Source organism: Ictidomys tridecemlineatus, chromosome 7 (genome assembly GCF_052094955.1).
Source record: "Ictidomys tridecemlineatus isolate mIctTri1 chromosome 7, mIctTri1.hap1, whole genome shotgun sequence".
In the NCBI taxonomy this organism is placed as follows: domain Eukaryota; kingdom Metazoa; phylum Chordata; class Mammalia; order Rodentia; family Sciuridae; genus Ictidomys; species Ictidomys tridecemlineatus.
Window position 1 is genome coordinate 197,998,365 of NC_135483.1, and position 20,328 is coordinate 198,018,692.

The 20,328-nt window shown below is 56.1% G+C and overlaps 1 protein-coding gene across 21 annotated transcripts in view; it reads left to right on the forward strand.

Moving 5' to 3' along the window:
* The window catches only part of Sned1 (sushi, nidogen and EGF like domains 1), a 66,934-nt gene that overhangs the window by 35,795 nt on the left and 10,811 nt on the right, over positions 1-20,328 (forward strand). For 16 of the 21 annotated variants that reach the window (XR_013424483.1, XR_013424485.1, XR_013424482.1 and 13 more), the window contains 10 exons: positions 3,411-3,524; positions 4,451-4,564; positions 5,142-5,255; positions 5,595-5,891; positions 7,892-8,075; positions 10,038-10,150; positions 10,856-11,137; positions 12,092-12,236; positions 12,309-12,391; positions 13,821-13,919. Coding sequence is in view for 18 of the 21 variants with exons in the window: in XM_021719625.3 (XP_021575300.2) it covers positions 3,411-3,524; positions 4,451-4,564; positions 5,142-5,255; positions 5,595-5,891; positions 7,892-8,075; positions 10,038-10,150; positions 10,856-11,137; positions 12,092-12,236; positions 12,309-12,391; positions 13,821-13,919 (1,545 nt within the window). In the remaining 3 variants the exon portion in view is untranslated. The other 5 variants (XM_078018425.1, XM_078018430.1, XM_078018423.1 and 2 more) reach the window with 5 other exon arrangements.

The following is a 20,328-nucleotide window of genomic DNA, read 5'->3' on the forward strand; positions in this document are numbered from 1 at the left end:
TGTGCTGTGAGCCCCACTCCCAGGCCCTGCTGTTTCTGTCCAAACTGTGTCTGAGAAGCAAGGAATTATGACGGTAATCTAGAAGGAAATAGTCAATCGAAATAGGCCTACATGCGCCCCAGATGTTGGAATTCACAGACAAGGAATTTAAAACGCCACTGTAGCCCAGAAAACAGAGGGGAAAAGAGGTGAAATGAATGAAATAATAGAGAACCCAACCAGGGAAAAGAAAGATTTAAAATGTAACAATATAGAAATTCTAGAACTGAAAGTGCAATCTGAAAGGAAGACTCAGCTGGACTCAAAGCCAGGACCACAAAGCTTCTTCACCTGTGGACCAGAGGGGAGATGACGGAAAGCAAATAATGGAAAGATGAATGCTGAACATCAGGCAGAGATCAGATGTCTGTGGGACAATCGCAAACAAGTCCACAACTGGGCCCCGGTAACAGATGACACAGTAGATAAAAGAAATATTCAGAGAGAGAATGATTTTTTTTCTAAAAAATGAAGAAATATGTCAACACAGAGATCCAAGCAGCTCAGCAAATCCCCAAAAGGATAAATATTAAAATAAACTTAAAATTTAAAAATGTGTACCCAATTGGTTGGTTGCAGGCTGAGGAGACAAACAGCAGAGAGGTAGAAGATTTGAAATGTTATGCAGGTGAACACCCAAGATACCGCATTCTCTGAACAAGCAAAAAAAGTTAGTAGTAACAAGGAACATTTTAAAATCTCCATGCAGATTTGAGCTACTGTATTCTATTCTTTGGTACCAGGGATTAAACCCAGGGGTGTTTTACCACTGAGCTACATCTCCAGCTCCCCCTGCCTGGCCCTTTTATCACTGTTAAGTGACTTGTTTTTTAATTTGTTCTTTTCTGTATACACGAAAGTAGAGTACATCTTAACATATACATCCGTGGAGTACAACTTCCCATTCTTCTGGCTATAAATGATGTAGAGTTACACTGGTCTTATATTCATACATGGACATAGGAAAGTTATGTCCAATTCATTCTACTATCTTTCTTATTCTCATTTCCCCTCCCTTTCCTTCATTCCCCTCTGACTAAACCAAAGTACTCTAGTCTTCCCTACCCACCCCCTATTGTGTGTTATCATCCACATATCAGAGAGAACATTTGGACTTTGGTTTCTTGTTTGGGGTTCGCTTATTTCACTTAGCATGATGGTCTCCAATTCCATCCATTTACTGCTGGCAAATGCCAAAATTTCATTTCTCTTTACGGCTGAGTAATATTCCATTGTGTATACATCCACATTTTCTTTATCCATTCATCTGTTGAAGGGTACCTAGGGTGGTTCCATGACTTAGCTATTATGAATTGAGCTGCTATAAACATTGATGTGGCTGTGTGACTGTAATATGCTAATTTTAAGTCCTTTGGGTATAAACTCAGGAGTGGGATAGCTGGGTCAAATGGTGGTTCCATTCCAAATTTTCTGAGGAATCTCCATACTGCTCTCCAGAGTAGTTGTACCAATTTGCAGTCCCAATGTATAAGTGAACAATGTGTAAGTGAACCTCTTTCCCCACATCCTTATTAACATTTATAGTTATTCTTGATAATTACTACTCTGACTGGAGAGATGGAATCTCAGTGATAGTTTTAACCTGCATTTCTCCAATTGCTAGAGATGCTGAACATCTTTTCATATATTTGTTGACCAATCATATGTCTTCTTCTGTGTAGTGCCTGTTCAGTTCCTTTGTGCATTTACTGATTGGGTTATTTGGGGGTTGGGGGGTGTTTTTGAGTTCTTTATATATCCTGGAGATTAGTGCTCTATCTCCCTAGCCCTTTTGTAAAGTTTATTTTGAGACAGGGTCTCACTGATTTGCTTAGGGCCTCCCTAAATTGTGAGGCTGGCTTTGAACTCATGATCCTCCTGCCCCAGCCTCCCAAGTTGCTGAGATTACAGGTGTGAGCCACCATCCCCATATTTTAAATGATGTTTTGAAATAGCTCATGAGCTGGTACCAAAACGAAAACAAAATCTATATAATTGTGTGGGTAAAATATAGGTAAATATCTTTTTTACTTTTGGGTAAGGAAAGCCACAAAATGCACTAAAAAAGAAATGAATGGACTAACTTGTTCCTGCAAGAACTAGGAACTTAAGTGAGAAGTGAAATGTCAGCTGGAACCTCAAGAGGGTACAGAGGCACATGCCAGTACACATGCGCACTGATGAGGGGCTGTTTCAAGATGGAGTGAAAAATGTCAATGTGTCCATAGGAGAGAACAATCAATCAGTATGGAAACAGGCAGGACACACAAACAGGCCTATGGTGGAAGAAGAGACACGTGGACAACGAACATAAAAAGTCGACTTCATTAGTAATTAGGAAAATGCGAATCAGAAGTACAACGAGACATTCTGTTGGCAAAATTCCGAAGTCTAAGAAGCCCATCTTGGTGAGAATGTGGGCCAGCAGTGTTTTGCAGACGGCTGGCGGGATGAGAGGAAGTCAGTATGAGCACTTGGATGTGGTGACTGGCCTGTTGAGCTGGCCTCAGCGACCCCACTTGGAGGAAATCTGGAGAGACTTGCACATCTACACTGGGGGCAGGTGGGGTACTTGCTGCAGCATCTGCTGTAATTGCCAGAGTCTGGAACCAACACGAGTGTCCACCAGACAAGGAAGGATGAGTCTGAGGTGGTCACACACCGCAGAGACCACTGTCAAAATGCTGGGTGGGAAAGAACTTCACACACTGTGATATTCTGCTAGTACAGGTCACAGGCAAAAGCAGAACCACCCATTGTCTAGCCATTCACAGGGTTTTTAAAAGGCAAAGAAATCATACTTGCAAGCCAGTTCCATGAGGAGGGAGGAAGCCCAAGTGCGAGAGCACTGAGCGCCCAGCTCCCAGGCGGGTGCTGGCTCCCGCCCCCCAGGCCGTTCCTGCTCACTTGCTTTGTAGGTGTTGACATGAGACTTTCCTCAGATTGAACATCTGAACTCAGGAGCACAACTCCCGGTTTCACCATACAGATTCACCACACAGAACCAGATTGGCCTCCAAATACACTGGTTCCACACAGGACTGTTGTATACTGAAATGGCAAAATTTGACACGGAACATTTTCTGCCAAACCTCGTATGTTTTGGACCTTTCCAAAATTGGAATTAAGTCCGCAGTGTCTTCCGTGAGCCCTTAAGATGACCACGATCATCCCCATAATTTCATAGCCATGGCCAGGCTCTGAGTCCTGGGGCTTCAACCTGCCCCTCCCTCCGAGGGGCTTGACCCCTGGTGGGCCTTTCCAAGAACTGCAGGGGGCATGGACTCTGAACCCTCGGCACTAGTCTGTGTTCCTCTGAACCTGGCTTAACTGAGGGCAATGGCTTTCTTCTTGGGGTCTCCCTCCCTCAGAAGTGGACGAGTGTCGGTCTCAGCCATGCCTGCACGGGGGCTCCTGCCAGAACCACGCAGCCGGGTACCTGTGCCTCTGCAGCAGAGGCTATGAGGGAGCCCACTGTGAACTGGGTAAGAGACTCCTGGGTGTGACAGTTGGAGGCACTGGGGCCCTGGCACAGCCTCCTTGCCCTAGTCATTCCTCCCCTGGATGGGTCTCTGTCCAGATGGCCAGCTGGGCCACCGCTTGCTCCCCAAGTTCCTGCCAGCTCCAGTGTCCAGGACAGAGATTTGCAGACATCTCTGCCTCCTCCTATCCTGGGGACTCAGAGCTCAACTGAGAGACACTTGCCTGAGGGCAGGCGGGGATGGCCTCACCCCTGTCCGGTGCTGCCAGCTGGCAGAGGTGGGAGGCCTGCCGAGCGTGGCTGGATGAGCACTATGCCCCTTATGATTCTGACTCTAAGCCCAAACAGAGACACTGGTCCCTAGGAGGAGGGGCAGGCAGTGGAGGTGGTGCACCTAGGAAGGGAGCAAGGGCTCAGTGGAGAAAAGGCCAAGATGCAGAGTGGTGACCCTGGGGCTGAAGGCTCCTCCAGGAGCAGCCAGAGTCCTGAGGGACATGCTGGTGCCTGGACTTTGTCTTCAGAGACAGATGAGTGCAGAGCCTAGCCCTGCAGGGACGGGGGCTCCTGCAGGGACCTCCCTGCCACTTGCGAACCAGTGCTCCGCAGCTTCACTGGAGTGCACTGAGGGACAGGTGGGGGCTCCTGGGAGGGTCCCCAAACAGAGCCTGGCCTCTGGAAGATCAGGGGTGGTGGGCTCCCGTTCCCTGCTGGACACCCAGGGCCAGTGACAGCCAGGGCTCTGGCCACCTGGGGAGGGAAGTTGTGGGGAGGGCTGAGGGGGATTCCCCAGGAGCCCCTTCCACCCCGTGGGCTCCCCACACCCTTCTCTCGGCCTATGCTCCTTCCCCCTACCCCTTCTTCCTGCTGTCCTCTCCTCCCTCCCCCAGAGCCCCCCCTGCTGCGCGGGCCAACCCTCTGGGTGTTCTCCAGAGGTGGATGCCTGTGCCTCCAGCCCCTGCCAGCACGGAGGGAGGTGTGAGAACGGCGGTGGGGCCTACCTGTGCGTCTGCCCCGAGGGCTTCTTCGGTTACCACTGTGAGACAGGTAGGGTGGCAGGCCTGCCTGGGGCCCACTCCCTGGGAGGTCCTCCTCCGTCCTTGGGCAGGTGGCCCTTCCTCTGACCTCCTTGGCCCCCAGACGGTGCTTTCCAAGAGCCCCCCCCCCCGCCCCCATGGGTGGCCCTCACCTTCACCATAGTCCTGGTCACCCTGAGCACACACCCACTCTGTGGCCTCATGTCCAGCCCTGGCCCTGCAGTCCCTGGACAGGCCAAGCTCCTTGTAGCGCAGACCAGACACTCTCTGTCCCTCCTAGTTAGCCCACACAGGGACCCTCCAGGTGATGCTCTCCCTGGCCCCTGTCTGCAGGAGCCCCACTGTCCACTCTCCTCAGCATTATCTGGAACGCCTCTCCCTACCTGTGTTGAGTTTCCCCTCCTGCAGGAGCTACAGTGTGGTGGCCCAACTCAGGGCCAGGCGGGGCCTGACCTCCACCATCAGCTCTGGGGAGGCAGGTGCTGTCCCTGGGCCAACCCTGCCACACCCATTCACCTGGGAGCAGCCCAGGTCCCAGGAGCAAGGGGCCCAAGGACACTGGGCCTCATTGCTGTTTCCCACCTCAGTGAGTGACCCCTGCTTCTCTAGCCCCTGTGGGGGCCGCGGCTACTGCTTGGCCATCAATGGGTCCCACAGCTGCACCTGCAAAGTGGGTTTCACAGGCAAGGACTGTGCCAAAGGTGAGCAGTTAGGGGTTCAGAGGGAGAGACAGGGAGCTGGGGGTGGGGCGGCCATCTCCTTCACCAGGGGGCAGGCAGGGGACCTAGAGGCCCCCAGGGCAGAACGGGCCACTGCTTACCCAGGCTCCTCTCCTGAGAAGCAGGGAGAGGGGTGTGACCCTCCAGGAGGCCAGTGCAGGCAGGAGCCAAGGACTGCAGGGGGAGGGCCAAGGGTGAGGCTCCCTGCCACAACACCTTGCTGTCCCGGCCCAGGGTCCGAAGAGGGGTGCCTGACAGGGACAAGGGTTCCTGCAGCAGCTGACCACTCCCTTCTTTTGTGTTTTGGCCCAAACCCTGAAGAGCTCCTTCCACCAACAGCCCTCAGGGTGGAGAGAGTGGAGGAGAGTGGGGTCTCCATCTCCTGGAGCCCACCCGAGGGCCCTGCCACCAGGCAGGTGCTCGATGGCTATGCGGTCACTTACGTCTCCTCCGACGGCTCCTACCGCCGCACGGACTTTGTGGACAGGAGCCGCTCCTCCCACCAGCTGAGGGCTCTGGCGGCAGGCCGGGCCTACAACATCTCCGTCTTCTCCGTCAAGCGCAACACCAACAACAAGAACGACATCAGCAGGCCTGCAGCCCTGCTCACCCGCACACGTGAGTGCCCGTCAGGCACGCCTCCGCCCTACACAGGGAGTCAGCAGGCAGGGGCCGAGCTTCCCACAGGAGCAGGCGTCAAAGGCAGAGACCAAGGCAAATGCAGGAAAGAACAGGCCCCCAGACTGAGGGCAGGGGGCAGACGGGTACTGAGGGCAGTAGCCCTGCGCGGGTTTCCAAAGTGAAAGCTGAAGGCTTGGGAGGGTCTGGGTAGGGGACATGGCCAAGGGGAGGGGTTCTGTCCTGTGGGAATGAGGAGTATCTCTGCTAGGACACGCCGGGGAGCCGTGTGGCCCCTTCTTCTGGTGGTGTCAGCTCAGGGCACTGATGGCTGTGACCAGTGGACGAAGCTGTAGAAATGGGCTCTCGGCTTGTGGGCGGGCGGAGGGGGACACGAGAGTCTGGGGAGCCAGACAAGGGAAGTTCCAGAGCCCGGGAGGCAGGAGCTTGAGTGGTGGCAGTGATGGACCAACAACACTTGAAAGAGGGGAGGGAGGCTGCAGGCCACTGAGGGTGGAAGAGGGAGCCTTCCGGAGCTGTCAAGAAAGGGTGTCAGACAGTGTCCACAAGGAGGGTGTGGCTATCAGGGGAGTGTGACAGTGGGTGTCGAGGTTCAGCTCCCTTGTCTGCTGCTGGAGACCATTCAGAGAGGAAGAGGAGTCCCTGTAACAAGCCCATGGGTGGCTGAGGAGTGGGATCTGCTACAAGGCCGAGGGCTGGCCCTCTACCAGGTGACCAGCATCAGCTTCAGCAGGAGGTTTGTGTCCAGATGGGGCCGTAGCTGATGTGGGCACTGGCTGTGCAGGCCACACCTGTGTACTTGAGAGGCAGGAGCAGAAAATGGGGAAGGGGTGCTGGAGTCTTAAGGAAGGAGGGAAGGGCTAGGAGCTTGGACCAGGAGGGGTGAGGGTGGTTGGTCCAGCATGCAACCGAGCACCTGCTGGAGTTCCTGCCGCTGGCCCAGCAGGCAGTGAGAGCCAGGGACCTGTCTCGTGGACTGTGATGGGTGAGGTGGGAAGCAAAGTGGCAGGAGCTCAGAGGCTCACACCAGGAGGCACAGCTCAGCCACGCTGGACTCTGGCAAACAAGGGACAGCCCAAGGTCCTCAGGACACTGTGCCCACTGCAGGGGGCCCATAGGACCTATTGTGCAGAAGGTGGCAACCAAGGCCAGAGGTACCCACACACTGAGGACACAGTACAGTCTATTCAGAGGAGGAGCCCTGCAATGCACACTTGGGTGGTCCTGAGCAGGAGGCCAGCAGGGCCATCAGAGGGCTGGTGGTGGGTGAGCTCGTCTTGAGCACAGTTTCAGAAAGATGCGCGTGGGCGGCTTCCCAAGATGGAGTCTGCCCTCCAAAGGCATCTGGAAGAGACTGCGTCTCTCCCCTGCCCCCACTGCAGTGGGGTCTCCGTCAGGAGACCAGGGTCCTGTGGGAAGGGCCACTGTGCACGCCACATCCACCAGGCTGGGCACTGTGCCAGGAGCCCGCAAGTCTCTCCTGGCCTCTCAGCAGCAGCTCTCAAGCTTCTGAGGACACAGAAGGTGAGGAGCTGAGCTCCTGAGCTTCCCTCCCTGTGGTCACTGCAGACTCTGCAGCCTACATCCCCTGGGCCCAGCACTGCCCAGACGTTAACTGCTAGACCAAAACGGCACAAAGGAAAGAGAGGGTGCCCTGGTCCACTGGGGTCAGGAAGGACCCCCACCCTCACCCCATCCTCTGCACGTCACTGTCACATCTAAAGAGGGAGGCGACTCAGCCTGCCTCTAAGGGCCTGGCTGGCTCAAGGTGCCCACAGTGGGCCCTCTGCAGTGGCCACCCTGGAGGTGAGGAAGCTGGGCACCTCCCCTATCCAAAGTCCCTGCTGGGCTGCTGAGGGGACGGTTCTCACCAGTGGCCTCTCTGTGGCCCCAGCACCCTCTCAGCCTTGTCTCAAGCCCTGCTTCCCCAGAAGCATGAATGTGCTGGTGTCTGCTGAACCAGCAGCTGTTGCCCCCAGGCCCCCGCCCCATTGAGGACATAGAGGTCACCAACGTGTCAGCTGATGCCATCTCAGTGAGGTGGGCTCTGCACAGGATCCATCATGCCACCGTCAGTGGAATTCGAGTGTCCATTCTCCACCCTGAGGCCACCGAGGCCCAATCCACCGAGGTGGACAAGAGCGTGGACCGACTCACATTTGGGTAAGAGGTGGCTCCTGGGGGACACGAGGTCTCCGCTGTTCTGTGTCTCTGCACCTGCTTGTCCCTTGCCTGGGAAGGGCTGGGGCCCGGGAAAGCCAGGCTGGGGCCCGGGAAAGCCGGGCTGGGGCCCGGGAAAGCCAGGCTGGGTTCTGGGACGGGCCCTGCCTTGCTTCCTCACAAGGACATCTCAGGAGGCCTAACGGCAAAGTGCCCAGAGAGCTTCAGGGTCCTGGGGCAGCACCTTGGCTGCCGGAAACCAGTCATGGGGGGTGGGCAGCCAGGTTCCTTCCAGGGTCCCAGGGTCCACCTGCCAGAGGCCAAGTTCTGGACCCCTGCTCCGGCAGTGCTTGGGGAGGCAGAGAAACTGGAGGGGCACCTGGCTGGCAGCTTCCTGTGGCTCCTGTGTCCACAGGGTGAAGGGCTTTCCTAGGGAGCAGCTGGAGGCCTCTCAGCAGTGCCCAGCTCAGGGGGCTCAGAGGGGCCATGCAGAAGGTGAGCACTGCAGGGCAAGCTTGGGGACCATGGCCAGGCCAGGTGGCCTCCAGCAGCCCCACTCCTGGGTGCCCTACCCGGGTACCTTGGAATCACCTGCACTTATGTGCCAAGACCCTTCCCCAGTGTGTGCTCCTTCCCAAGCCAGCAGACAGTCCTGGGGCTCAGACCAGCCTCCTGCTCTCCCCAGGCCGCTGGTCTCTGCGGAGCCCCTGCTCTGCCCTCTGGTCACAGGGCTCCCTTCCTCGCTCCACACCCCCTTACTTCTCTCAGCTGCTCCAGGGCTGTCCCTTCAGAGTCCTCCTCTAGTAGAGGTAGCCATCTTTTTCAGGGAGTTTCTGTTTTCCTTTGAATGTGCCGTGTTTCTTGATATACTCTGATTTGGTGGTGATTGTTGTTGAAACTGAATTTGAATCAAATGACATGGCACCCCTGGAGCTGATGTCCCCTGTTTTTCCCCACTGCTGGGATGGAACCCAGGGGCACATCCCCTTTTTGTTTTTTATCTGGAGACAGGGTCTGCTGAGTTGCAGGTCTGGCCTGGACTTGCAGTCTTCCTGCCTCAGCCTCAGAGTGGCTTGGGTGGCAGGCCTGCGCCACTATCAGGGCCCTGCTCTTTTCATCTGGCTGAGACTCCGGTCTCTTGTTTTGTTTGGCTTTGCTGCCAGGACAGTCTCTGAGGAGTTACCTTCCCATTTCCTGCCACCAGCAGTTGCTTTCGAATATCCTTGAGGAAAAGGACAAGGAAGCAGGAGGGCACTGGCCTTCAAATCACACAGCGCTGTCTCTGTGTCCCACCTCTGAGCAGAAGCAGCATCGTGGTCCCTACTATTGGGGAGAGGATCTTCTGCCTCCTGGCTCCTGTGGGCTGTGTGCAGGGTGACCCAGGAGCACAAGGCGAGGTGGGAGGGCAGGGCTGCTCTGCTGAGCGCTGAGACTGACGGAGAGCCACCACAGGCTCTAACCCCACCTCCTCAGGAGCTGCAGGCCCTCGTCAAAGTCCAGAGTGACAGGAAAGCAAGGCAGCCTCCCAGGGCTTCCTGCCCCACATCTGCCCAGATCCCTCTCCTGTTCACTGTTTAAATTCTGCTGTGATTTCTCTTGATTCACACCCCAGCTTCTTCCAAAGAATAACCCCATGTGGCTTATGGAAGAAACACAAGCAGGGCCCAGGTGGGCACTTGCTGACTGTCCTAGGACTGCCCCTAGCCAGGTTCACCAGGGGGACTGAGCACAGAGTAGCACTGGGAGCTAGGACCCACTCAGAGAAGGGACACGGGGAACATCAGCTCTCTGACCACAGTGTGGCTGCTCTCAGCACAGGACCCTGCTCAGTCCCTCACTAGACCAGACAGTGGAGGGCTTCCCACCAGAGGAGCACCTAGGACTGCCAGCCGCAGTAGGCCCCACCCTTGGTTATCAGAGCTGGCCACAGGCCCTCACATGTCCCTGTCCTCCTCCCCCCGGCAGGGCCCTGCTGCCAGGAAGGAGATACACCGTGTGGGTGGCCACCCTCAGTGGGCCTGGGGGAGCAGAGCAGCCTACAGAGAGTCTGGCCTCAGGGCCACTGCATGTGTGGACACGTAAGTAGGCCAGGGTGGCCTCTGCCCCACAGGCACCTTGGAGAGGACTGCTTCCGGCCAGCCTCCTCAGCCCTCTCCAGAGTGTGCACGGCACCGAGAGCTCAGACCTGGACTCGCTGAGGCCTCTCCACTTAGACCATCAGGAGGGTCCCTGCACCAGGCGGCTCTGGGTCCTCTGCTGGGGACATGTCCAATGTTGCCCTCAGCACCTGGCAGCCCCTCCAGGCAGTTTCCCACTGAACACTGACCAGAGAGTACAAGGATGCACACACAGTCCAGGGCTCCTGGACCACGTGACCAGCCCACTCTAAGCTCCCTGGTGTCACTGGCCCCCAAGTCCAGCCCCAAGTGTGGAGAGCACAACAGCCACTACATGGGGAGGGCAGGTGGGCAGGGTGGTGAGTCTGTGAAGGCCTGGCCCAGCAGGGACGACTCTGCCTCCCCGGGCCCTGAGCTGCTGGTCCACTGTCCATGGCCCACCTAGTGGTGGCTCTGGCACTGGGACCCCAGAGGGTGGCGGGTGCGCTGCCTGTGCCTGGTGGCAGCGGTGGGCTCTGACGCCATCTCAGAGCTACACCTTTGTCCCTAGGCACAGGCCTGGCTTCAGGTAAGGCTTCCGTGACCCTCTCAGACCCCACATGGCGTCCTTGTCAGAGCCCCCCCACCCTGCCCACCACCTCCTTCTGCTGCCCCTGCCTTGTCCAGGTCCCCTGCCTCCAGCAAACCTCACCGCTTCCCGAGTCACAGCCACCTCTGCCCATGTACTCTGGGACACGCCCACTCCAGGCACGTTGCTGGAGGCATATGTCATCAACGTGACCACAGGCCAGAGCACCAAGAGCCGCTACGTCCCCAACGGGAAGCTGGTGTCCTACACCGTTCGGGATCTGCTGCCAGGGCGGCGGTACCAGCTCTCGGTGACGGCCGTGCAGAGCAGCGAGCAGGGCCAGCTGCATAGCGAGCCCGCACACCTCTACATCATCACGTGTGAGTGTGCGGCCAGGGCCAGAGGGTGTGTGGTCAGCCCCGTGGACACAGTCCTTGTCCAGGAAATGTGGGTGGTCATCAGTCCCCAGGCCCCTCACTGGTCTGGACCACCTAGAAACAGGTCCAGTCTGACACAGAGGAGTCTGCGTGATTGGAGGCTTGTCCTACCTCAGGACTTTGAGGACAGTGACAACAAGTGTAGGAACCCCATCTCGCACAGCTCCTGGCTGAGCAGGAAGGAGAGGGAGTCAGCTGCACCACAGGGGCCACCCAGGCCTAGCCCACAGTCATTCTGGACACAGCGTGGGAGAGAGCAGCAGGAAGCGCCCTGAGGAGGCGGCAGAGCTGCTGGGGTGTGGAGGCTCAGGCACCAGGCCAAGGACCGGGTTTGTTCCTGGTGCGGAGGGTCCTGCCAGGGGCCATGGGCCCCACTTGTCTGGTGCTGTTGTGGGAAGATGGGTTTCTGGGGAGTGCAGGTGCAAGGTGAGACATCAGGGGAACAGGGAGAGAGGGTTGCAGACCCCAGCTTTTCTTAGACCCTCCCTCCGCCTCCCGGGCCCAGGAGATGCTTTGCAAACACAGCACAGGCTGTGAGGTTTCACACCCAGCCCTGCCACCCTGTCTGGCTCTGGGCACAGCTGCCAGGTAGGAAGGGCAGGCCAGCTGTGCACTGGGACCACGTCACAGCCCTGTGGCAGACAGAGGCCCTGGCGGCCTGGAGGTACCTGGGCCTGAGGAGGTGGGTCAGGAAGGCAGCCGGAGTCCACTTCCGGAGCCCCGCATGTCACATGTCAACATGCGGTCCTCCTCAGAGGCTGTGGGCAAGGGCCTTCTCAGGCCCACACATGCCTCTTGCCCCTTCCCCAAGCTTGGCAGTGTGAGCTGCCCCGTCGGCAGCAGGGTCAGATGCAGGGGGCAGCGTGGCCACTCCCCTTCCTCCCTCCTGCTCTGCAGCCCCCAGAGATGGCACTGACAGACGCTGGCACCAGGGAGGACATCACCCACGGGTGCTCAGAAACAGACCGCCCCCGGTGCACCTGCCAGAGCTGCGTCTGCTCCACACCCACGGCGCCCCCGGAACACCAACCCCGCCCCCGAGGTACCTGTCCCAGTCACCACCCCAGGGTGCCCAAGGGACACTGCAGCCCTGTGACCCTCCCACCCTCTGCAGCTTCTCGGAGCTTGTGGACGGAAGAAGAAGAGTAAGTGCCAGGTTCGGGGTCCTGCCCAGCACCTCAGCCACCGAGAGACCACGTGAGTGCTACGCTTCCCAGCACCAGCTCAGGGGCAGCTCGAGTGGCCACCCGGCCACTCTCACCCACTCCTTGTCCCACAGTGACAGTGGCAAGGCCTGGTCCTAAAGACCCCCAGTACCCAACCCTGTCTCCAGCCAGGGCCTCAGCCCCAGCCATGAGCAAGGCTCTGGGCCCTGGGGTCAGCACACACTGAACACCATGGAGGGTTGGGCTGGTGGGGTCTCCACGTGGTCAGCCTGTGGGCTGGAGGTGCAGGTTGCTGACGTGCCGGAGAAGACGTCAGCCATAGGTCTAGGACACTGGGAGCTCTGCTTGTCAAGTGTGGCCTGCAAGTTCTGCTAAGGAGGCTGGGTGCTCTCGTTCTTTGCTACTCAAAACGTGGTCCCTGGACCAGCAGCCTTGCCCGGGAGCTTCCAGAAGGATGGACCCTGCCCAGAACTTCTGGCCACACTATCCTGAAACAAGGGAAACATGTCCCTGTCCCAGGAGTATGCAGCTACCTGGGCCTCTGGGCTCCTGCTCAGGCCTGACGAGCCTCCGCCTCGCCCAGCACCACAGGACTGGGCACCCCTACAGACCGTCCCTTGGAAGGTTGGCCCAGCAGCAAAGAGGCGTCTGAGCCTAGACGCCCTGTGCTCTTGCCTTTAGCCCACAGGTGAAGGGGTCTAGGAACCTGCCTGAGGCAGGCTTCCCGTGTGACTAACTCAGAGCTCCCTGAGATGCTGCAGGACCTGCTGAGTAGAAGAATCCCCATGGGACTCTCCAGCAGACAGCCTCATCACTGGTTCAGTGGGAATCTCCAAGGAGAGGGAGAGGAGGGCAGGGCACGGGGGCCCAAAAGCAGAGGGGCAGCAGAGGGGCCACTGCATGTGGTGAGCCAGGTGAGGGAGAGGCCGGGCCAAGGGCCTGTGGGGACAGGCAGGTCGGGCTAACCACAGGATCCAGGTGGTGGGCAGGGGAGGTCTGGGGTATAGAGGCAGAGCTTATGGGACTCTAGCCACGGGGACAAATGTAAAATGCTCAGGGGCACAGCGAGAACACTGTACGGAGGGGACATCCCACTGTGGGCCCAGAGCACAGACGGCAGAGCAGGGCAGACACAGAAGCAGGGGAGGGGAAGGAGCAGGCAGAGTCTGACACTGGGAGGCACAGTGCCATAGTGCCAGCCGTGAGGAGGGTGAGGCTCCTGGGGGAGCAGTCACTGGCCTTCCCCAGAGCAGCCTGATGGGGCCTGGGAAGTAGGAGCTGGGCCCTGCTGAGGGGCAGAAGGAGAGTGGGGCCTGAGCCCATTGGGATGCAGCTCTGGGGCCGCAGGGCTGGTGCCAGAGCTGGGGGAGCCAGGGGTGGATGGGAAGCGGCTCAGAAAGCAGCCCTCTGGGAACCTGCGAGTGAAGCAGGGTGCCATGTGGTCGCCTGGCTTCTCCTAGAACCCACAACCCCAGTGCCACTCGGGAACACAGAAGAGGCCCCCCAGCAGACCCACGTGGTCCTCCAGCTCCCCAAAGACAGCGACAAGGATGCTGAAAGTAAGTCGACAGTGGTGGAGGGGACCTAGAGCTGACTGCTGCTGGGCCCCCAGTGAGGGGTCCACAGGGCCTGCCTAAGGGACAGCCAAGCACCCCAGCCTGGACAGGGCAGGGCAGGGCACACTACACCACCTGGAGTGGTGACTCATCCTGCCACAGACAGCGAGGAGACCAGGGCCTGTGCTAGAAGGGCTGGCCCTGCCTCCAGCAGCTGGCCTTCCCCTCCCCAGGCACCACTGCCTTGCTCCTCCACAGGGGAAGCCCAGTCAGCAGAGTGAGAAGGGCGGAGGGAGTCACACCGAGCCTCGCTGGTGGGGTGCCTCGCCGGTGGGGTGCCTCGCCAGCCTGGGCAACATGCGGGCCACACAGCGCCTGGCCTGCCACTGTGCCTGGTGAAAGCCACGGCCAAACACCACACAGGGCAGGGACAGGACAGATGCCAGTTCCTTACACTGACTACCACTCTGCTCCCCGACTTCTGCCCTCTAGGACAGTCCTTTCTCTCCTAGTCACACTATGGACTCAGCTTAGGCTCACCCATCAACCCCACCCCAGAGAAGCAGGTCCTTGATAAAAATGTGGCCTCTGTGGGTGGTCTCACATCCAGGCCCTGCCCCTGGGCACACCTGTTCAGGGCAGCTGCAGCACAGAGGGTGCCTTCCAAGCCTACATCTAGCCCAGCACTGTCTCCTCACCACATGAGGTCTGACAGACTCCTGGGCTGTGAGCACCAGGAGGGCGGGCTTGTGTGTCAGTGGCCAGCAGCGAGGGACACTGTTTTTGATGGAGTAAAGCAAACTTTCCATCACAGGGTTTGTGTATGTCAGCCCTTTAAGTACCAGATGTTCCATTCAGTAAAACCCAGAAATGAGAAGAGCACAAGCTGGCTCATCTGGCTGCCCCCACAGGGCTGCCCCCAGGCCACTGCCATGTGCAATGCTTGTCCTGCTGAGGTGCAGGAGCTCAGCTGTGCAGGACTGGTCACCATCCCTGGGCTTCCCTGCACTCTCCTGTGGCCCCTTTATCATTCCCGGTGTGTCCTGATGGGGTTTCTTTGCAAAGACAAGAGCCTTCTCTGGGCTTTGGATAGGGCTGGCTAGACCCTAATGGGCGGTGCAGTGTCCTCACATGCTGCGGAGCATGGCGGCATGGAGCGGGCTCCCGGGTCTCCCCACCACTCCCTGCGCCCAGTCCTGCGGCTTGTGAGTGACTGGCATTGCCAGAGGTGCTGTGGATGCTCCTGACCAGGTTTCCCAGGAGTCCCACATCAGGGTTCCTTCTCCACATGCCAAAGAGTAGACACGCTGGATCTTGGTGTGTGAGGACATCAAGCTGTCTCCTAGCAGTGACGGCTGCCCGTGGGCACTCAGGCAGGGACTGCCAGTCCCCAGCACTGGTCTTGCTGGGTCAGGAAGTCTTATACAGAATACAGATGTGTGTCTAGGTATTACACAGTTTCAAATTACTATAAATAGTAGTTTTCAAATTGCATTTCCCAATTATTTATTCTTGGAGTATAGATATTTATTTGGCCTTTACATTGTGACCTCCCACCCAACCATCCTGCCAAATGCTCTGATTCTTATCATAGATTCTTGGGGTTTTCTATATATACAATCATATCACTTAAAGCTTAATTGTCTGCCTTTTAAACTCAGACCTATAACTCACTTGATTGTCCTACTGTCAAGCACAAATCAGGCTGAGCGTAGTGGCACACACCTGTAACTGCTGCAGCTCAGGAGGCTAAGGCAGAAGAATCACAAGTTCAAAGCCAGCCTCAGCAACTTAGTAAGACCCTGTCCCAAATTTTAAAAGAAACCAAAAAACAAAACAAATGGCTGGGGATATAGCTCAGTGGTAAAGTGCCTCTGGGTTAAATCTCCAGAACTGGCCCCCCCTCAAAAAAAATAAATAAAAACAGTATAAATAGCTCTTTTTATGGACATCTGTCCTTCCAGGGTCCTTTCTTGACTGTCCTTCCCATGCTGCCAATCAAGGGTTCATGCACACGAGTCCATGCTGCCCTGGCTCCTCTGATCCACTGGCACTCTCTGAGCCAGTCCACCCTATTTAATATTGGAACCTGACATCTGACTTGCTAGACTCGGCCAGTCTTCCCACCTTGACCCTGGAGAAAGTCTCAGCTATCCCTGACCCTTTACACGTCAGCTGATCAAGTTCTACAAAGCACTTGTGGGGACTCCGGAGACCCTGTGTACCCGAGGTTACTCTCATGAGCCCCCACACATGCAGTGCAGTGTGGTGGAAGTGGAGTCCCACGTCAGGGTTCCTTCTCCACTGCCACCCCGGGCCCAGTTCTGTTACCTCTGGTATCCATCATGCTCCTGTTTCTTTGCAAAGCAATTTGCTCCTTCTCTCTCAAAGCTGTTAGACTGATTTCTCAAGAAAAGGAGGACCCCAGAGAGCCCCCACCCACAAAGCACAGTTAATATTCCTAATGAGCTTGCCCTCGCCAAGCAACCATCCTGTCCCGGTGCACCTTCCAGCCTGAGAGGGGACCTCATTGAGAGGAGCTGGGTTCCCAAGACCAGAGTCAGTGACCCTGAGGGTTTGCAGGTGCAGGAGTCAAAGAGTGCTAAGACCGGTCAAATGATCCCCTCCACCCCATTCGCCCCAACTCCACTCGGGGGCTTCTGGTCTGTTCTGACTTTATCACCATGGACACTATCCCAATGGTCTGAATAGATGCCACCAGAAGGACAGGCAGGCACTGCCCCTAGGTGACACCAGGCAAGGGACACTGTCCCTAGGTGAAACTAGGCAAGGGCAGGGACTGAACTGCACTGCTTGGTCATTCGTCCTGCCTGGGAGCAGCTCAGTGCCCAGCCCCCAGGGTACATCCACACCCTGTTCCCTACCCAGTTCAAAGCAGCCTTCTCCCTGTTTGTGTATGAGGGTGTGACAGTAAATTTGGGATGTACTGGAGATGGCCACAGGGAACAGGATGCAGGGTCAGCTCTGCACCCTCCTGCCTTCTTGTGGCCACACAAGTCCACAGAGGAATAAGTTCAAGCCTGGTCTCTGTAGTCACACTGTCCCATTCCCGAGGGCTACAAATGATGACTGTGTGAACTGGACATTAGGTGTCCTCCCCAAAGCTCATTCTAGACAATGCAGGAATGTTTAGAGGCGAGATGATCAGATCAGGAGCACTATAAACTCGTCAGTGGACTACTCTTTTGATGGGTTAATAATGAGAATGGACTACTGGATGTTAACTACAGGCAGAATGGGCGTGGCTGGAAAGAGGTCACTGGGGCTGTGATCTCAGGAACCAGGTCATGTATGTCCCTGGCTCCTCTCCCTCTGTGTTCCCTGGCTCTGCCATAAGCTCAGCAGCTCTTCTCCAACATGCCCTTCTGTCAAATGGGGGCCCACGTGGTCTGTGGACATCTCATTAAAGCTGCCTCATCTCAGGCCAGAGCACAGAGCTGACCAACCATGGACCCACCTTCTGAAACCATGAGCCAAAATAAACCTTACCTCCTCTAAGTTGTTTTTATCAGGTATCTTGGTCTCAGCAATGAAAACTTGACTAACACAATGACACAAGCTTGTAGATTCTTAATACCCTACACACTGCCATATTCTGTAGGGCTGCTGTAAAATCTCTCTAGACAATTGTGTATAGTGTCTAAAATTCAAATGGAATTGCAAGGGAAGGAGGGAGGGAGGGAGGGAGGGAGGGAGAGAAGGAAGGAGGAAGGGAGGAAAGGAATGAAGGAAGATGGAGCTGAAAGATTCAGAAAGTAGAAGGACTCCATTTCTAATGTCAAAGCTGACTATGAAGCCGCAGAATCAAGTCAATGTGGTCCTGCTTCATGGTGAGCACTTAGGTCCATGCTCAGGTAACTGGACGTCCACACGTGGAGGTGAAGCAGACCCTCACCTCACACCCATGACCTAAGGCCCTAAGTCACACAGGATGGAGCCATGTGTTAGAGTTGAAATCGAAACTCTTGGTAGAGTGGGTGGGGGTGATGGTGCTGGGGACTGATTAGAGCAAATTATATTCCATACTTTAATAATTATGTCAAAATGAACCCTAATGTTATGTATAACTAAAAAGAACCAATAAAAAGGAAAAAAGCAAAACTCTTAGAGGAAAACAGGAATAAATCTTCACCTTAGTTCTGACAGAGGATTCTTAGATAAAACACCAAACATATAACAACAAAAGGAAAATAGGACTTCATCAAAAATCCAAGACTTTTGTGCTTCAAAGATCACCACCAAGAAAGTGGAAGACAGCCACAGAATGGGTAAACAAGGGACGTGTATCTAAAATACATCAAGAACCCAGTTTAAAAATGAGCAAAGAAAATGAACACTTCTCCAAGGAATGCACATAAATCACCAGTAAGCACAGGAAAAGACACCTCATGTCCCTCACCAGAGGACAGCTGGCCCCAGGACAGCAAGCACTGGCAAGGGTGTGGACATGGCACCGGCTGACCACTGCCAGGAGGCCAGTGCTGTGGCTCCTCAGAGGAGTCAACCAGAGGGACCATACGGCCAGCAAGCCCACTGACACCTGCCCCCAGGAGAAATGGACACTGCACGCACACGAGGCTCACACGTGGATGGACACAGCAGCAGCAGCAGCACCACCACCACAGGCAGAAACACCCATGCCTGACGGCTGCTGGAGGGAGGCCCCCACGGCACCACTCCAATCAGAGGACAACGCTGCTACACACCACCACCTGGGTGTGTCTGGAGACACGCTGAGTGGAGGGCCAGCTACAAAAGACCACGTGCCAAAGGCTCCTACGTGCAGCCAAGTCCAGAAGGAGAGACTGTGAAGACACAAAGCCGCTCAGGGGCTGCTTAGGACAGGGTGGAGGCTCAAGGTGGACAGGGGGAGCTATAAGCCACACCTTCTTTCTGGAGGGGACTGACTATGGTGACAAGGCACTGCACAGGTCAAATGGAGGCCCACGTGGTCTGTGGACATCTCATTAAAGGTGCTGTAAAGCCATAGGCTGCAGTGGGTTTGGTGTGCTGTCGTACGGGAAACAAGAGGGGAATATGAATACATGTTTTTATTATGTTTAGGAAGAAAACTAACAAAGAGGGTGAGCTATTCATGGAAGGAAAGAGCAGGGAAAGGGATGGAGAGAGTCTAATCTTCTCTGAATATATCGACCTTGTTGCATAGTTTTGACTTTTGAACCAAGAAAAATATTTTTAAACAATAAAAAAGAAAAGGCAGGGGGCTGGGGCTGGGGCTGAGTGGTAGAGCACTTCCCTAGCAGGTGTGAGGCCCTGGAAATACCAGAATAAATCCACGACTTGTTTATTTTTTAAAACTTGTCCTATTCACTGGAAAGCCTGAGACAGAGGCAGCTCAGGAGTGGTGATCTCTCAGAACACCTGACTGTGGGTCCAAACCCATCTCTTTGGAGGAAGGGGCTCTGGAGAAATGGCTGATTCCAAGACTGCAGCAGGATGTGGACAAAAGTGACCAGGCACAAACCGTCAGGCAACAAGCGCACATCCAAAGTCAACAGGCACCTTGCCAGGGGCTAAAGAGCCAGCCTGAAAGGGTTCCCACCACCCAAGACAGGATGGCTTGAGCACCAAGAAACGTGACAGCACCAGCCCGAAGCAACAGCGGCATCCAGAGCTGAGTACACCAACACTCAGGAGGAAAGACTCACCAGTCAGCATGGACACAGCCTCAGTCTTCCACGCTAGAGAGTTCCTGGTGACTGGTCATGCAGAGCACTGCAGTCGACATACAGACAAGCAGCAGAGGGAAGACAGGGTTGAGCACTGGCCCTTCTTGCAGGTGTGAACCTTCGTCTCAGTCCTCAGGGCGGTGAGGAAAGCACATCCTTGCAGGCCCCTGGCAAGCTGGGAAAGGCAGGAGCCACAGCCAGTGCAGACAGGGCTACCTGGCTTAGGAGGACCTGGGTCTCCAGGGAAGGCTGCCAGTGCCCAACTGTGATCTGTCGCACACCACTCAAGTGGGCCTTGGCACCTGGCTGGCCTCCTACATGTCCAAGGATGACAAGCACCCTGCGGAACAGTCCTGCCAAGGGCATGGAACCTGAGTCCCCTTGCGCCCTTCTCTGATGAAGAGGGTTTGTGGGGTGAAGAACAAGTTGGTCCACTAAAAGCAGTAGGTCAGATCCAGGAGGGCACTTGAGGGAAATGGCCTTGCTTCTTTTAACAGAGGTAGAAGACCAGGGGTGCAGACGGAGACCCGAGACATATCAGGCACAGGCAGCAGGCAGGCCCTCACAAACCCTCGTCTGTTAGCCCAGCTGTAAGTGGCACTTTAAGGTGGACACCGCCCCAGTCTTCCACACTAGAGAGTTCCTGGTGACTGTTCACGCAGAGCACTGCAGTCGACATACAGACACTGCTGGCTGTCCAC